Genomic DNA, 19573 nt, shown 5'->3' on the forward strand with positions numbered 1-19573 from the left:
TCCTCGGTTTATAGCTTTGGAATATAATAGTGTTCTGACATTATGAACAAAAATGAATAATGGCCTTAGTTGCTGGCTGGGCTGTCTGTTTAACACCCTTTCCCTGGCTTCCTCTCACAGATTTCTGAAAACGCTGTGTGTGTGTGTTTACATGTGTATTTCCATCCGGATTTCATCACACCACAAACAAGTGGCTAACCCCAAAGGCAGCCAGCAGATGTGGAACATGGACGACATGAACCCTTATATGTTGCAAGAGCTACAACAACTTAATAAATGGGCTACCGCATGTGAATATTTGCCAAATCCTTGTTTTTACCCAGCAGGCTTGGCCACTTGCTAACACCGGCACTGGGTGGGGCTGGGGTTTGTGATTTACAACCTTTGATGACAGACAAACTGCCAGCAGGCTTGTGGTGAAGGGAAGCAGAAGGCGTGCTGATCAAAGGACATGGTTTATGTTTTAAAGCACAGCTGAGGAGGCCTTACCAAAGACTCGGAGCCTGTTTACCAAATTGAATAGTTTTTTTCTCACTGTGTCGTTTTTTTCTTTTTTTTTGTTGTTGTTGACATCCATTACGAAGTGGATGATGGTCTCATCTTCACAAGTGTGTTTAAGCTTTTCATTCCTATTAAAGCTGTCTACTTCTGGTTGCTGTGTCCAGTCTCAAATGGACCTCCCAACCACAATAACTACAAATCTATGGGCAGGGTGGGATTGGCGTCTGCTATGTTTCATGTCGCAGATCATCAGTCTACATTTAATCAATGAATTTTACTCCTATGCGTTGCCTTCTTTATAATGAACACTTTCTTACACTTCCCACTGCTGCCTCGCAGCTCTAACGTTTAGAATTTGCATCCCAACCAAGTGTTAAGATTATCCATGGGTCTTTCAGCTTTCCTTCCATATCCTGAAGGTGATTCTAAATTGGACTTGAGTATATGTGTGTGTGTGTATGTGTGGGTGCTACCAAGCCCCAAACCCTGGACACAACCAACAGAAATACAGTCACGGGTTCAAAACATTGGTTTTTAAAGATACCTCATAAAGGTTTCTGCAGAAGTATCAATAGTAAACTATAATTCTTATTCTTTCTTCCTTCCTTCTCATCTCTCTCTGTCCACCCTCCCTTCAGTGAGTGTTTAAACTTAAGGTTTACACCGTGCTTTGTTTCCGCAGTAGCTGCACTTATGAATATGCTTGTATGCGTCACTTGTTTCATATTCTTTTCTTGCCTTCTCAATTGTGTAATGCGTTTTTTGAACAGGTTTCATTCATCGAAGTGATCACTACCCAAATCAGTACTCGTCAATCTAAAATGTTTAACAGGCATTCCCGGTATTAAGTTGTGGATTTGCCTGCGAATATTTAGCGGCAGCGTGTCTATGAACTTCATTTAAACTTAAGCTCTACACCTTGCTTTCCTATTGATATGTCTACAAAGGCTTGTTCAGCGTCAGAGGGTTGTTCATTTCCTACTGCATCAATAAGCAGCTCGTCTTCCTCTTTATCTGAGACATCACACACTGCATGCACGGGTTTACCTTTCCCAGTCCTGCAAAGTCAGTTCATGTGAGCCGCTCGGAGTACATACATCGAAAGTTCTCAGCTGTGCTTGTGCTATCTCGTGCGATCTTGCGATGTCCACGGCTTTATTTAATGTTAGCTAAGACCCGGCACTTAAAAGTTTCTCTCGCACTTTCGCTGAGTTTGTGCCAAACACTAGTCTGTCCCTGACCATCTCATCTTCGTTTGCATAAGCACAGTCCTTCACCTGCGAATATTTCGCGGCAGCGTGTCTATTGGATAGCTGCTGACGGATGTCCTTATATGGGCAGGCACTCAATTACGTGGGAGGTGTGACGATGAGGGACGCAACTCCACCTCACACGGCAACCGAGCTGCAGGCTATGGCTGTATATATGTACGTAACTAGGTTCCAGTTATGACTGTTACGCGTAGAATTTCAAAATGAAACCTGCCTAACTTTTGTAAGTAAGCTGTAAGGAATGAGCCTGCCAAATTTCAGCCTTCTACCTACATGGGAAGTTGGAGAATTAGTGATGAGTCAGTGAGTCAGCTAGTCAGTCAGTCAGTGAGGGCTTTGCCTTTTATTAGTATAGATGCTATCTAATTGTGGCGAAATAGGTGGAAAATAAGTGAAGAACTCCTTGTGCTTTTGTTTCAGAGAACCAGGAAGAAGCCCTTCTAATTAATCAGAAAATGTAAAGTCAAAAAAGCAAGTGGCTAACACCTCAGATGCCTGGTTGATGTTCATCCTAAATCCTCAAGCACTGGCAAATCAAACTAAAGAAATCTGTGTTCACTTTACAGCTCAGTTCCTCCTGTTGTGTCGACTTTGTGTATTTTCTTCAGGTTTCTTCTTGTAGTCCACGGTTATTAGATGTACCGGCAACCTCACAGCGCTGCAGTGTTTTTACTGCCATTGTAAATTTCCAAGAGTCTGTGTTCAATTTGTGTTCCAATCACTTTGTGGAGTTTGTGAGTGTGCCCTGATGGTGGGCTCCAGCCTTGTGTTTGGTACTTTCAGGTGAGGCCCTTGCTCTCCATAGCCATGCAACTGTAAATGGATAGATGGATAGAATCTGTCATCATGAGAAATGTTCATGTAGCCATCTAGAAACCTGCATTTCCTGGCCTCAAGCAACAGCTTTTATTCAAGTTGGTTTTGCTTTTTTAACACTGATAAAAAGAAAGACGCTTTAATGTCAGAGTGAAAACAGATCTCTGCAAAGTAGTCTAAATAAATTTACAAATATAAAACAGAAAATAATTGCTCACATAAATATTCACTACTTTTAATATGACAGACCTAAGTCATCACTGGGGCAGCCACCTGGTTTTAGAAGTTCCACAGCTCACTGGAGGTCACCTATCTGGGGTTTTAATTGATTGCAGTACTACTGAACCACATCTAGAAGGACCAACTTGTGGTGTGTCAGTGTGGTGGCCTAACCTACACAATGAAGACTAAAACACTCCAAACATCTTCATGAAAAAGTGATTGAAAAGTACAAGTCAAGAGATGGAGACAAGAAAACATCTAAAGCACTGAATATCCCATGGAGTCAAGTTAAATTAATCATTAAGAAATGGAAAGAGTATCACACCTCGGGAGAGCAGGCCATCCACAAAAACTGAGTGCAAGAAGGTGACTAGTGAGGGAGGCCACCAAGAGACTGTAATAGCTCTGAAGGAGTCGTAAGCTACAGGGGCTGGAGAGACTTGGCAGATGACAACTATTGCCTGGGCGCTTCACCAGTCACAGCTTTTTGGTTGAGTGGCAATGAGAAAGACACTGTTTAAAACACACACACATCATCTCTTGCTAGAACTTTCCAGATGACACATGGGGGATTCTGAAAGGAGCTGGAAGAAGGTTTTATGGTCGGATGATACCAAAATGGACCTTTTTGGCCATAAGGGCTAAACACCATGTTTGGACAATGTAGATAATCAAAAATCCACCATCTCCACCATGAAGCATGGGGTGGCACCATCACACTGTAGGGATACTTCTCTGCAGCAGACCTTGGAATTACTTGTGAGGATAGAAAGTAAAATGACTGCAGCCAAGTTCAGCAAAAGCCTGGAGGAAAACTTGACGCAGCCTGCAAGAAACCTGAGCCTTGGGAAAAGATTTGATTTCCAGCAAATCACCTCTAGTAAAAAAAAGTTTTGGACATTTTGATATGAACTGAAGGGGAAACTGTCTGGTCCTATTATGCGTTAGGATGTGGAAGTCCTTATGTTGAAGTATAGTATAATTTTTGGAAGAAAGTGAACGTTGTGTAATTGTGAACTTGTAACTTCTAATATGTTGTGACCTGTAGGAGGTATCTCAAAACCCCAAAATCTTGACACAAATTCAAATACACACTCTTGGGTACAAATACATTTCTTTATTTGACAGAAGATCTTCACTGAGGTTGCTTCTTTTGCAGTTCAAAATCTACAGTACAATTATTTTCTCTTTCTTTTCCTCTTCCACTCGTCTCCAGATGAGCTTCATCCTTCTCCACTCTCAACTCAGAACTGACCTGGCTGAGGTGGAAGAACCTCTTTTAAGTCACATCCAGGAGTACTTCCAGTGTAATGATGTTGCCTCCAAGAAGCACTTCTGGGTCAGGCAGAACCTTTACCTGAGAGGGGAGTCTTCTCCCAACAGCACCCCCTATCACCACCCAAGGGCCCAGGCAAGACAGCTCTCCAGAGTTACAACTCCCATGCTGCCCTGTGGTGTGTTCACATGAGAGGTATGCCTCCACCCAGTGGACTGGGAGAACACATCACCCATCCATCCATTATGACCAGCTTCTGACTGGTAAAGTGAATAGCAACCATCCCGGCCAGAATGAACATTGATCTACATTGTTCATCCATAAGTGCTTCCCAGTTGTGTAAGGGAGCACCATTTATCACGGTCAGGATGTCAGTGCATCCATGATGTCCATCACAATGTGATTAAGATTTTTGAAGATTTACCTTGTTGTTTATTTTAAACTAACGTATAAATGCAGCTGGTCTGATGTAATTGTGATGGTAGTGATGGTATGTTATTATTCCTGACGCACCTGCCCACCAGCATTCCTCCTTTGCCGCTCTGGCCTTACTTCCACCCGCCAGATTAGTGCATGCCAAACTCTTCCCCCTGACTCCATACTTGATTGTCTAATGACTGTAGGGGGCTTGTAAACCCCAGCCAGGAGATGCTTTTGGGTGATGCCCCAGAGATCACTTCCAGGGTTAAGAATGGCCAGGACAATTTCTGAGGCCTGAGTTGTCCCTCCAGTCTCAGTCACATAATAAGTCCCCTGTGCTTTATCAAGGGCAACAGGGTGCCATTTATAGTATATTTGGGGTCTACTCTAATGGGGGTCCAAGATAACTACTGATAGTCCTTTCCATAATGAGTAGTGCTGCTTTCATTTGTATTTGTCTTGAATCGTGTGTCCACACGTTCAGCCTCAACTCTGACTGGGCCTCCTTCCACCATATGTTTGATTAAAAATGGCTCAAGTACAAGCAGGCAGTTGGACACACTGCATGGGGTATGTGCACTTGAGAGAAACTCACAGACATTTTCAGAAGCTTCTTGTCCAACCAGTTATTCATCATCAGATGGTAATTTTTTTTTTCATCATCCAGTCATATGGATGGTTCTGGTCCAGTAACACAAGTAACATCCTAAGGGCCAGAGGAGACAGTCAATGTCAAAGTAAATTTATTTAAAGAGCACATAATAAAACAGCATCAGTAATGCTGTAGTCAAGTGCTTTACATTAAAACATACAATGTACATACATAAAATAAATAGAAATAAAGTACAATAAAATGAAATACAGCCAGCAGTGAGCTAAAGAAAAGAAAGAAGATGACTAAGAGTAGGGCTGCCATCAGGTTCAGTGAAGGTCTCTGACAGCTTGAGAATATAAATGGGTCTTCAATCTAGTTTTAAACAGTTCAATTGAAGGGGACTCCTTAATGTAATAAAATAAAGAAAAAACACAGATGAGGTACAGCACCTGCAAAAGCTCTGTCCCCCTTGGTTTTGTACTTCACACGAGGGACCACAAGAGACAACTGACTGGTAGATCTAAGCTCTCTGGGTGGCTGGAATGAAACACACAATTCTGATCAATAGGCAGGAAATACCCATTTAATGATCTAACACTAGAATTGCCAGAGCCTACGAAAAAACCCATAAATCCAGCCCACCTTAAATCCCTTCGCACCACTCCGTCAGCCTCCTTTGTCTTCTAAATGTGTCGATAAGCCCAAGCAGCAAGCAGCCTGCTATACCATCTCCACCCCCACTGCCACAGAACGGGCAAGAATTTCTCCCAGTTCCTGCCTTGATTATCTGGGAGTGAACTACCTAGAGTTGTAAGGGGAAATAATTTCATGTGTGTTATGTGTCTACAACAATCTATGTAAACACATCGTTAAAACAGAAATGCTTTCATGAAGGCTGATGGCCAAATATCAAAAGGTACAAGTACAATACGACAGCTTCCGTGGTGCAGCGGTAAGAATTGCTGACTTATAATCCAGAGGTTGTCAGTTTGAAAACCAGCTCCCCCACAAATTTACCTTTTTGAGTAGTGAGCTGCTCTTATTATTAATATTATACAATAAAAATATACATTTGATTCGTGTCTGTAACAGCCGGTGTAAATTTATTGTACTAAGTTAGTGGTTTTTTTTTTAATTTTATTCTCTCAGTCACGATCACTATACAAACCCAGATCTGATGCTGTTAGTTTTTATTTGAAACTGGGCATAACTATAGATGTGAGTGGTGTTTTGAGACAATGGAACTGGAAATTCTCTGATCTGGAGGGATAAAAGCTGACACACAAACGCTGGTGAATCTGACTTCTTCGTATCTCACCGTCACTTGAATTTTTTTTTATTCAGTTTTATTGAGTGTTCCTGCTCACGCTGAATTAGTATGCACCTTATGGTCCATGATGTTAAAGCCGCACTGACAAAACACAGAGACATATGCATATATGATATTTGGAGTAACTCATTTTATGACCTCTATAGTACATTTTGGAAAACATTGTAGCACTGATGCAGCACTATTCATATTATTCATTTGCATGCCTTCTAGCAACAAAATTTTAAATCAATTCTGTAACTAACAGGCAGCCAATATAAAGTATCCAATACTGGAGAAACAGAATCAAACTTTCTTGCACTTCCTTACACTTCTTACAATTCTGAACCAATTGCAACCTGCGTATTAGGGATTTGCTGATCCCAGAATATAATTTGTTGCAGTAATCAAGCCGAGAAAAGATAAACGCATGAGTAGCTTTCTCAGAATCCCAAAGAGATGATAAAAGGTTTGACATTAGCTAATAGATGAAGCTGGAAAAAGCAACACTTCACTACAGAGTTAATCTGTTTCTTAAATGAGAGGTTCCTGTCAAAAATGACACCAACATTACGAATTTGAGGTTTGCAAAAGTCAGTGAAAGAAAAGATCGAAGTCAATTTGAGTTTTGGCAGGGGGTCAGCTATCAGCACTTCCGTTTTATTCTAATTGAGATCAAGAAAATTATCAGCCATCCAGGATCTTAGTTCAAAAAGACAATTGTGGAGCTGAGTAATTGCGGAATTACACACAGGAATATAAACCTGTGTATCATTAGCATAACAGTGAAAATAAAAATATTACATTTTCTGAAAATAGCTCCTATAAGGTGAAGATAAACAGAAAATAAAATAGGACCCAAAATGGATCCCTGAGAAAACCGGTTTAACAGGTTAAAACAGCTTCACAAGTGGCTGCCCGGCCTTGGTAAATCCATCCCAAGTTCAGACCCAACCTGCGCTTGCCATTTCTGGCCCTGTCAATTGACAACCACAGAGAGCCTACCTGGGTTAAGCACAGATATCTTATCACTCCCCACAGCTCTGGTTCATATTGTTTCGGCTTACAAATGTAATCATGACAATGGGGACGTCAGCCATGTTTCTTTGTGTTCAGATTTATAATGTTTTGTGTCTTTCTTTCTCTTTCAGAGCCCTCAGTACCTGTCAGTGTGGGAGGCCATTGAGAATGACGATATTGAAGCCATTCACCACATGCTGGGCAAGGCCAGTGTTCAAGAGGAACTCAATCGGCTCACCAGTGAGGGTCTGGTTCCCCTGGATGTGGCAGCCCTCATGAATAACACCCCTCTTGCAAAGATGCTGACACGTGCGGGTGCCAGAGACAACCCCAACTGTAAGTAACCCAGTGCCCTGACATGTCAGAGGTTTATGGAGGCCTGATGGCAGAGGAAGGGAGAGACACAAAATTCTTGCCTCTTACCGGCCTTTCAAATGGAGAAGTGGTCATTTTCTGATGAAAACTGTGCATCTGACACTTAAATGGCATGACAGTGTGACCCGTACTTTGGCAGTTTGTTGTCAGCTCTGCAGGCAGTGAGGATTCTAACAGGAAAACCAGCTGAATGTTGTTCATATCGACTCTTTTCCCTTACAGTTTCCCACGCTGCCGAGCGTGAGGCACACCTTTGCAGCCTGGTTTCTGAAGCGGGATGCAGGGTGCAGGAACTACAGGATGCTGTAAACGAGACCCCAGAAAAGCGCAGGGAGCTGAGAATCTGGACGCTGAGGCAAAAAATGTACTGCCAAATGCAAGAGAACTTTCAGCAGATGGGTAAGTGTGGGCAGAACACGATGACCAGGCTGACTTCAAGTGTCTGAATCAGGGTACGCCTTAAGTGCGCAAGAGAGGATTAGCTTCAGATGGAGAAGAGTTGTGCTGCAGCGTATCCTTCTGTTTGATATTTGCTCTCATAAGGAATGATCACAGGGTATCGCCATCTGGAGCAGTTGGATACCTGGCTTACCCTGAGACTTGAACATGTTCCAGTTTGCTTAGTGTTACATTCCTCCCTTTGCGGAGACCCCTAGGTTCCTGTACCCATTTACCTTCATGCCTTGTTTTCTGAGCTTTCCAAACTGGTGGTCTTCTGTTGGTGCAATGTAGTAATGACTCTGTGAGGATAAATCTTATCCTCAATCTTGCCTTGTTCTCTATGACAGTTGCCTTATTGAGTGGTTTCATGTCCATCTGGGCTGTTTTTAAAGCCATTGTTTATGGCTTAGGCATGACTTTATTTATTTATTTATTTTTGATTGTGTGCAATTGTCCATATAAGATTGTCAATTGTCTGTTTGTATTTCCATGCCCCTTTTAGTCTACCAAACTGTCTCTTTTTTCCCAACTAGTGAAATGTGAACCAACCTCCCTTCATTTGAGGTTTAAAGCCTGTACTTTTAAGATACATGTACCTAGTTCATTCAACCAATGGCATTGCAAGAACAACTATTTCTGTCCAGTTATCAAGAAAATTGGGAGTTGCAGCAGAGATCAACCAATTACAGCTGATGAAAAGATCTGTTGGCAAACGAAAAGCAAAAATGGAGGTCTAAATTTGGAATGTAGTATAGCTGAGGTACTGAAAGTACCCATCCATCCATTTTCCAACCCGCTGAATCCAAACACAGGGTCAAGGGGGTCTGCTGGAGCCAATCCCAGCCAACACAGGGCACAAGGCAGGAACCAATCCTGGGCAGGGTGCCAACCCACCGCAGGACACACACAAACACACCCACACACCAAGCACACACTAGGGCCAATTCAGAATCGCCAATCCACCTAACTGGCATGTCTTTGGATTGTGGGAGGAAACCGGAGCGCCCGGAGGAAACCCACGCAGAGACGGGGAGAACATGCAAACTCCACACAGGGTGTACCCGGGAAGCGAACTCGGGTCTCCTAACTACGAGGCATATTGAAAGTATACTCAAATTTATTCTACTACTATTGGAACACTTTTGTAAACATGTGGGGAAATGTAAAAGTATTAAAAACTATTTTAACATACATGTGGGAAGATCTAGGAAAATCATTCTGATTTGAAACAACTGATCATTACTATTGTTTGAGGCATAGTTGGTAATACCGATGTCACATTACACAACTTCTAATCGTTGGGTAAGTCAGACTTGGCAACTGGATGTTGTCAATCTCATTGCCGAACCATGTCAATTAACAAGACCTAAAAAACGCTGGCCATGTCAAGTTTAGCAGCTGCATGCTAACCGTACAAATGAGTCGTCCTCGCCCCTTTTTGTGGCAGCCAAAAACTTGCTTCCTGACAGAGTCCATGTTGTAAAAAGAGTGAGCTCAGCCACATTCTGTTGTGGTACGTAAGACCGGAGACATCGGACAGACGAGCAACTAATTTGTGAGGCCCAGAAAAACCCAGGTTCCATGTCCCTCGCAGCTGCATTATATGCATTGTACTTCTGGTTGTCAGCCCTCTTACACGTAGACCCGGCCTCTGTGACTAAGGCCTTGTTCACATGGGCGTTAAAATCAAGCATTTTTTTTGAGTTCGTAGCGTCCGGTGAGCGCGGATCAAGCGCCGAGTGTTTTCTACACATAGGAGTCAATGAGAGTGTTCACACGGGCTTTGGTGACCTGCGTTTGTCCGGCATCGCATTTATACGGTATCAAAAAAACGTTGCATGCAATTTTTCTTGGCGTTCAAAACCCAACGAATGCAAGGAAACCGCTTCTAGTTCGTTTTCTGCGTTTATTTTACGCTTCGGAGGACCGGATATTTTAATGTTTTCATATACAACATATATATTTTCATATTGCTTATTTTATTTTATTGTCTCATGTAATTTGTAAACCATGAACCTATTAATTTATGTTCTAATATAATATTTGATAACGATTATGTAGGGGGAGCAATCCATGGCAGGGGGGGCATTTCAGTGCATAACACCGGTGTAAGCGCACACTCGACTACTGTTTCCTTACCTCAAAGTGACAAGTAGTCTTTCTTCGGGGCTAACACCAAGTCGCATATTGGTTGATCGGCGCACAACATGGCATTGCACCAGCTGCAGCAGACAATCAAAAGTGCAAACCGACATCCGACAGTAATTAAAAAACTTGCGTGGAAATTTTCGCATTTCTTCATAAAGCACAAAAAAACTTCCTTTAACCCGATGTTGTGCAGTCAGAGGATGAACCCAGTAGCGGCGTCGATTTTTTCTCTCCCTACGTTGCCGTATTACGAGTATTTTTAAAACAAGAAGATTAATATCTAACATAGCAAAATGGTCCATATTGAAAGGAGGCACATCAAATAAAACGACAAGGGCTTTCATATCCAGTTCCCGACACTGCCTCCACAGGTTAACACACAAACTACAATTTGGGCTGCAGGCTGGCGTTAGACAGAGACAAACGAACGCCGGTGTAGAAGTCAATCGATCGCCACCACAAAATGCAACATAAACGTCTAGGACGTTCAGAGCAAGTTCGTTTATCCAAAAACTTAACGCCCGTGTGAACAAGGCCTAAAGAATGAGTCGTGGACTAGTTGGAGTGAGACACTGAGCCTGTCACATTACTGTATGCAATGGCTTCACAGGAGTGAGCTGTCGATTGCCTCCAATTCCCTAAGATTATGTAAATGAAGGCTGCAACTGAAAGTTTGGTATCTGGTGCCCTGTGTTAATCCCCGAAGGGAAATTGTCCTTTTGGAAAGTTCTTGAAAGTGGTATAGCCTTAAGTAATCCTTTCTTCTCTGAATACAGCATTTATAGTAAATCATTAAACTATTAAATATAGTTACGCATTTTGAAGGATCTTCTTATTAAAAGAATGGTTACTGTGTAAACAAAATGTGTTGTACTTCAACATTGTATTTGGGTTAGTGGTGGTATGACTTTCTGCTAAAGGTCATTTTCACACTGAAATGGAAAAAAGGTAAGAGATACAAAGCATTGGTGACACACCTGAGTGTAATATACACGGAAATATATGCTGTGAGGAAAAATGAGGAGGTACAGGCTGAAGTGTTGGGATCCCAGTGAAACTGACGTTCAACAGCATAAAAGCTTAATCAGAAAAAAAAAACAAGTGGGATGAGGGTAAACATTTACTGATGATTAACGATCACTGCTGAGGTGCTTCTGCTCCAACAGTCGCAGTCTTTGGAATGAATGCCCACTTTCGGCTACGCTGTTTCTTTTATAGCTGAGTGGCTGTAAGGGGGGGGGTGTCTGAGGCGATCTAGTAGGAACGTTACTCATCTTTGGAAGTTTCCTCCTCCACTCTAAGGCTGGAAGAGGAAGAGAGGTGAGTAGCTGTCCACCAGTTCTCCTCAGGAGCTGAGCCTTCCACATGCCCCCTTAATGCATTTGTGTGACAGTGCGTGATTTTTTTTGGATTATATGAGGTTTTGATGCATCCAAAATCTGAATCTGCCTTTTGCTTTGTATTCTATTTTTTTTTATTTTTATTGCCATCTTGTTTTTCTGCATTTATGCAACACTGTCTGCTGTTACCACATGACCAACGTTGTTGTGTTTGTGACATCATTAAAGTCTTCTATTAATAGTGTGGCGTTTATGTACTGGGTTATCCCTCAGTGGATGCAAAAACATATTCATCCTTTTTAGTGAAGTTTCTTGAATTAGTTTCTAATTCATGTAGTCCTTGGGTGCTAGGTTTGTTTCTTTTGGTTTTGCTATGAAAGAGCAGAACTACAACAACAACAACATTTATTTATATAGCACATTTTCATACAAAAAAATGTAGCTCAAAGTGCTTTACAAAATGAAGAATAGAAAAATAGAAGACACAATAAAAAATAAACATAAGTCAACATTAATTAACATAGAATAAGAGTAAGGTCCGATGGCCAGGGTGGACAGAAAAAACAAACAAAAAAAAAAAAACTCCAGAGGCTGGAGAAAAAATAAAATCTGTAGGAATTCCAGACCAAGAGACCGCCCAGTCCCCTCTGGGCAATCTACCTAACATAAATCAAACAGTCCTCTTTGTATTTATGGTTCTCATGGAAGGACCTGATGATGATGGTCACGTAGACTTCTGGCTTTCAGCCCATCAATGTTGGAGCATCATGATGCTTTGAGTAGGTGGTGGTGGCAGGCGCACCACAAAGAAACCGGAAAAAGAAACAGAAGAGAGAGTAGGGGTCAGTACGGATTTTAGAGCCACTATGAATAGTTATTGTGATGAATTGAACATACAGAGTATCAGGATTAAGATAAAGTGAAGTTATGAGAAGGCCATGTTAAAGTAATGTGTTTTCAGCAGTGTTTTAAAGTGCTCTACTGTATCAGCCTGGCGAATTCCTATTGGCAGGCTATTCCAGATTTTAGGTGCATAACAGCAGAAGGCCGCCTCACCACTTCTTTTAAGTTTAGCTTTTGGAATTATAAGGAGACACTCATTTGAAGATCTAAGGTTACGATTTGGAATATAACGTGTCAGACATTCCGATATATAAGATGGAGCGAGATTATTTAAGGCTTTATAAACCATAAGCAATATTTTAAAGTCAATCCTGAATGACACAGGCAACCAGTGTAGTGACATCAAAACTGGAGAAATGTGTTCGGATTTTCTTTTCCTAGTTAGGATTCTAGCAGCTGCATTCTGCACTCGTTGCAAGTGATTTATGTCTTTTTTGGGTAGTTCTGAGAGGAGTGCGTTACAGTAATCTAGTCGACTGAAAACAAAAGCGTGAATTAATTTTTCAGCATCTTTCAATGATATAAGAGGTCTAACTTTACTTATGTTTCTTAAGTGAAAAAATGCTGTCCTAGTGGTCTGATGAATATGCGATTTAAAATTCAGGTTACAGTCAACGGTTACCCCTACATTTTTTACTTCTGTCTTAACTTTTAATCCTAGTGCATCAAGTTTATTTCTGATAACCTCATTGAATCCATTATTGACATTTACTAAAATTTCAGTTTTCTCTTTATTTAGTTTGAGAAAATTACTATTCATCCATTCAGAAATACCAGTAAGACATTGTGTTAGTGTATCGAGAGAGTCGGGGTCATCAGGTGCTACTGATAAATACAGCTGTGTGTCATCAGCATAGCTGTGGTAGCTCACGTTGTAACCTGAGATAATCTGACCTAACGGAAGCATGTAGATTGAGAAGAGCAGCGGACCCAGGATAGAGCCTTGTGGAACACCATATCAGATATCATGTGTCTTTGAGATGTGATTACCACAACTCACAAAGAATTTTCTACCTGCCAGGTAGGATTCAAACCAATTTAAGACACTGACAGAGAGGCCCACCCATTGACTAAGGCGATTTCTAAGAATGTTGTGATCAATGGTGTCAAATGCAACACTCAGATCTAAGAGGATGAGAACAGATAAATGGCCTCTGTCTGCATTTACCTGCAAGTCATTTACTACTTTAATGAGTGCAGTTTCTGTGCTGTGATTTGTTCTGAAACCTGATTGAAATTTATCAAGAATAGCATGTTTATTGAGGTGGTCATTTAACTGCATAATGACTGCCTTCTCTAGAATTTTACTTAAGAAGGGCAGGTTGGAGATGGGTCTAAAATTTTCAAAGGCAGAGGGGTCAAGATTATTTTTCTTGAGCAGGGGTTTAACTACAGCAGTCTTAAGACAGTCTGGGAAGACCCCCGTATCTAATGTCCAGAATATTGTCATTTAGCACGCCTGATACTTCTTTGAAAAACCTTGTTGGTATTGGGTCAAGGACGCAGGTAGAGGGTTTCAGTTGAGAGATTATTCTATGTAATTCTGGTAAATCTATCCTGGTGAAAGCATTTAATTTGTTTATAATGGAGTACCGGGGCTTTGGAGGTTCTGCAGTGTTGGGGAGATATACTATGTTATCTCTAATATCATTAATTTTTTGATTGAAAAATACAGCAATGTTCTCACAGGTTTCACTGGAAGTATTCTGGGGGCATTCCTTTGTGTTACCTGGGTTTAACAGACGATCAATTGTAGAAAACTAAACTAAACTAAAATGGACAAATGGTATGAGGCCTCTATAGGACCCACAAAAGCATACCAAGTCCTTCCCTAGCCCACCTAGAATAGACCTCACCTTAGGCAACCTGACTTCCCAACTACACAGGCAGGCTTTTGACTTTTCCAGTCACCAGAAATGGGGAACAGGCTTTAAAAGTTCACATGTCCCAAAATATATCAAAATGCCTCTCAACTGAAAGGAAAGCCGAGAAGAACCTTTGGCTTGAGAAACAAGTCCCACAAAGAATTCTTATAAAAGAAGAATTTATTTATATCAATAAAAGAAAAGTCAGCTCATAACAATAAATCTTAATCTGCAATCTAATAATCAAAATCCAAGAACAGCACTCTCCATATGTTAGGCAATCAATGAACCGCGGCTGAATCCTTCCTTCCTTCCTGCATTTTTAATGGTCCACAGTGACTTGGTGACACATGTACTCCTGCCAGCATTAATGCTGCAGTAGTTCAGATGTGAGACAACCAGGAGTTGTGCCGCATACTCTGTCAGATACTGTCTGGTCTTACGGATGTTGCATAGAATGCATCTCAAGACCGAGAAGCCATAACAATAAGGTCAGTGAATGACAGTTTTTCATTGATCACCACCCATAGCTTGTGTACTAACTTGGTGGGTGTTAGCAACAATAAGCCAAGCTAAACAGAGATAGGATGCTGAATAGACAGATGAATTGGGATAACAAGAAGGTCCGCCTTTGCCATGTTGAGCTGAAGATGGTGCTACTTAATTCAGGTTGCAAAGTCAGTGAGACATGCAGAGAGTCTATCTGATACTGTGTTGTCTAACAGGTACAGCTGCTTTTCATCAGAATTGTACTAATAAAAAAAACTATGGGATAGAATGATAGGGCCTAGTGAATAGAGGAGAGGATCCAGGACAGATCTTTGGACACCTCCGAACTTGCCTAATGCACCCTTGATATCTCTCCTCGCCTGGATACACAGGAGCATATGCCCAAAGTGGTAGGACTCAAACTACCTGAGGGTTGTACCAGTGATGCCAATGTCATAGAGGGTGGTATGGACAATCTGATGATGTCAACGGCAGAGGAGAGATTTAGAAGGATGGGAGCAGATGACATCTTGGTAGCTCTAGCCAACTGTAATGTTTTATGAGTGAGTAGAGCCTCCTCTTTGGAATGCGATCAAGTAGTCTATCCTGTAGAAGAAAGGAAGAGACCTGGTTAGAGACCACACATTCAAGTGTTTTGGATGATAGGAGAGGAGAGAGACTGATCTGTAGTCACCCACATGACATGACGTGTGGGCTCTGGAGCTGATCGCTTTACTCCGTAGGTTGTACCCTCAGGTGGACGTCACTTGTTTGGAAAAGTGCTCTCAAGATGTAACCTCCTTATGCAAATGAAGTACAAAGTGTCTAATCACAGGAAATGACATTTTTGGAAGTTTACTGCTTATGAGGGTAGCAATTTCCTGGCTTGAAATGGTCTAATCATTATTGTGCTTGATTTTGTGTGGTTAGGCGAGAATACATCCATTGGGATGTAAACTGCCTGTCAAATCTGAGAACTGTGCCAACACCTGTTCCTGTTTCTGTTTTTCTAGAGGCCCCAAGTGCTCCGTGTAATGTCACTATCCTGGTTACCAGTGCGACAGGGCTGACCGTTTATTTCCAGGAGCCCTGCAAACCAAAATGTGGCATCATCACCCGCTATAAAGGTGAGTGAATCAAACATTTGTTCAAGGCTCTCTGGCCATCAGAGAATCATCAAGTGAAGAATGGGTGGGTGAAGGCACTTTGGAATATCTTGACTTTGTTTTTCAAGGCTTATCCACCTCACTGTTAACACAGAGTGTTTATTAAATAGTGACTTTGGGAATGTGTCGATGCTCAGGCAGATTGTACAGGATTTGGACCTTTCTACAGTACTTTCCAGTCAGGCACTCTTAATGAAGCATTTCCGTAGTGTACAACATCACTTGGTACTTTAAACAACATTTCATAATATTCTGCTCTGTGATGGGCTGGTGATCTTAAGAGCCGCCAACATCAGTTCTAGTTGCCTGCAACCGTAAATTGTAATAAACAGGTTTGAGAATCCTGAAAGCACAAAGCAGGAGACAGGCTCTAGACGTGGTCCAGTCCATCTCATCTAAGTGTGAAATTGCTTGTAGTCATTGGACTTTTATGTTCTGTTTTAATGCAGTGGAGTGGAGCTGCTCGGCAAACTTTGACCCCTTGTGTGGTTCGGAGGCAATTCAGAAACTCAAGTGCACTCAGTACACCATCACCGGACTTACTTCGGTATGATTTGTCTTCTCTTTTGTTAAGAATTATTTGTGGTTTAATTCCAGTTTTGTTGGTTCATTGATTTACTTATGCCTTAAGCGTAACCAAAAATAAATATCCCAAAATTTTAAATAAATAGTAAATGTCTTACTAAGTAAATAAATAAATGGCATATTGTGTTGATTGGCGACTGTAAATTGGAACTGTGTGAATGAGTGGTGGGTGTCTGACCGAGGGTGCTCTGTGGTTTACTGGGTTTCCATTCAAGATCAGTTGTTTTCGCCAGCATCGCCCAGAACTCCTGACAACTCTCTACTCGATATGCTACTACAGAAAATAAATATATGAATCGACACATGCTGAAACAAAAAATACCAGTTAAACACACAGACCTACCATTCTAAAATACAGTGAACCCTTGACTTACGAACTCAGATTGTTCGCGAGGGTTGGTTGTAACTCAAGTTGGTTGTAAGTCAAGACTATTTTTCCCATAAGAAATAATGGAAATACCCATAATGTGCTCCGAACCTCTCACAACAGCACTTAACCTTTTCATAATAAAAAAGGATTGTATAATGTGCATAATTTACCAAAACACCAATAAGTTTTCTAATATACTAACCAAAAAGTTACAAAAAGTGTGTAGCCTACCAGAAACAACAATTTCATACTGTACTCATCATTTAATTTGACATCTTTGGGCTGCAGGAAGGGAGGAGGAGGAGAATGAAACGGAAGGTGGTTATTGTTTAGAAGGAGCCTCCTTATGCAAATCTTTTCTTTGTAAAATTGTCGAGATGGTGGATTTCGACATGCTGTACATATTAGCAAGATCGATCACATGAACACCACTCTTATATTTCCGCACAATTTCCTTCTTCGTTTCGATTGTGATCGCTGTTTCTCAAGTTAATAGTGACAGTAGTCGAGCACTCAGTTCAAAGCTGGTTGCGTTGTGAACTGCTGTAATAATACACTCCAAAGCAAGCCGGTGCTGACTCAGCCTGATGACATCATCATGTGCCGCACCAGCCCGCTAGCTAACATCCCTTAACAATCGCTTTCTTTACCTTCGTTACCTTCTCTTCCTTCCTTAGCAATTATGCGTCTTGCTTGCCATGATCTTAGTGAATTATATATATAGATAAATCACTGCACTGACCGAAATTACGTCCACAAATACATGTATCTGGGCTCCGACTGACGCTTACGAACGCTCTCGGCAGTTTGTTTACAATCGCACAAGCGGATACACGTGACCGCATTCGGGTCGTAACGCAAGATGTTGGTCGTAAATCAAAACTAAAATTTTGGTCGTAAATCAAGTTGTTCACAGTAAAATGCTCCATCTTGCCTGCTTATTCTTTCTCATTCTTCATCACTTAATTGCCTTCTGCAATGTGCTTGATGCCCAGCAGATGCTACTGCTTTTTTATTCTTTCTTCCTATTACAGTGTTCTTCATCTCGTAATCACTTTCTGTGATTTGCTTGACACTCAGACAATATTCTTTCTGATATTTTTTACTCGTGAGCGGATGTGAAAAACGTAACAAGCATGTACTTACCCTTTAGTGGTTCAAAGCACACTTAAGGATTCCCCAGTGGACACCGAGTATCAGGATTTAGCCACACACTAAATTGTGAATTTCCCCTTGGGATTAATAAAGTATCTATCTATCTATCTATCTATCTATCTATCTATCTATCTATCTATCTATCTATCTATCTATCTATCTATCTATCTATCTATCTATCTATCTATCACTAACTACAACTGCTTGGAGGCCTCCCTTGGAGTCGCAGCTGCACAGCACTTTAAAAGAGAACATATAGTAGCAGGAAACACAGCCCTCAGCAGATGTCACTGCTCTACTTTTTCTTTTTGTCATGTCGCTTCGTTTTGCAGTCAATTAAATGTAATAAACACACAACCACAGGTCACTTTGATGAGGATGCCTAAAATGTTTTGAGTTTCCAAAACCTACCATTTGCAAGTAATCTCGTGACAGATGGACTGACCCTACCATTTTATAATTATAGATAAGAAATAAAAAATGATATATTTGTCCATATGCTGAACCCACTTTGTCCTCTACAGAGACCCAAGAGCTTGAGCCTATCCCAGCAGTATTGGAGGACAGCAAGCCTTTGTGGGGTGTTGCTAACACAGATATTTACCCTGCCTCATACAGAGTCCGTGTAATTAATCAAATGTGATGACTATCGAGTCAGGAATGGGCCAGGACTGTACCCCAGTCCGTCTCTGTGCCTGCCTATTGCCTTGTATCCAAGTCCAACACTTTACAGCAATCCCATGATCATTTCACTTGTTTCATAAAAGGAGAAGACTTGTCTGGAGAAAACTGAGGTCCAAATAATAGAGGACAGTCAAATCAAAAGTAAATACGCACTCAGCATGAGAACAAATTCTAATCAAAAACAAAAGTCCAAACCTCTTGAAAAGAAATGGCTAGACAAGTTAACATTCCCTCAATTGATAAGGAGCAAAGCACAACTCAGGCTCTCCTACACGTACACCTCGTACCTTTCTGTCAGATAACTGCTATGTAATGAGTATTGCGTAAGAATAGACACAGAACAGCAGGGTTACAGACTACAGGCGGGCAAAGGAAAGGACTACGACATCCCAGCCCATTCCTGACACGTGCAATATGGAGAGATACTGCGTCATGAGAAGAACACCCGTACATCCATGTGGAGAGCAAGTAAACCTTGGAATTTTAACCCTGAATACGTCGAGCAGCACTTGCCATGGTGCCCCTGTGCTGCTTTTGATATATGAATGCCTTTTATATTCAGTACACACTAATTTCAAACACTTTGCCTTCGCCTTTATGGGCTATGTATGAATATTCCTAG

At 41.4% G+C, this 19573-nt stretch overlaps 1 protein-coding gene across 3 annotated transcripts in view; it reads left to right on the forward strand.

Moving 5' to 3' along the window:
• The window catches only part of LOC120537019 (ankyrin repeat and fibronectin type-III domain-containing protein 1-like), a 173539-nt gene that overhangs the window by 119063 nt on the left and 34903 nt on the right, over positions 1 to 19573 (forward strand). For all 3 annotated transcript variants that reach the window (XM_039765614.1, XM_039765615.1, XM_039765616.1), the window contains 4 exons: positions 7562 to 7766; positions 8028 to 8204; positions 16005 to 16118; positions 16607 to 16704. In XM_039765614.1, coding sequence (XP_039621548.1) covers positions 7562 to 7766; positions 8028 to 8204; positions 16005 to 16118; positions 16607 to 16704 — 594 coding nt within the window. The remainder of the gene's footprint in view (positions 1 to 7561; positions 7767 to 8027; positions 8205 to 16004; positions 16119 to 16606; positions 16705 to 19573) is intronic.

This window comes from Polypterus senegalus, chromosome 10, assembly GCF_016835505.1.
Source record: "Polypterus senegalus isolate Bchr_013 chromosome 10, ASM1683550v1, whole genome shotgun sequence".
NCBI lineage: Eukaryota > Metazoa > Chordata > Cladistia > Polypteriformes > Polypteridae > Polypterus > Polypterus senegalus.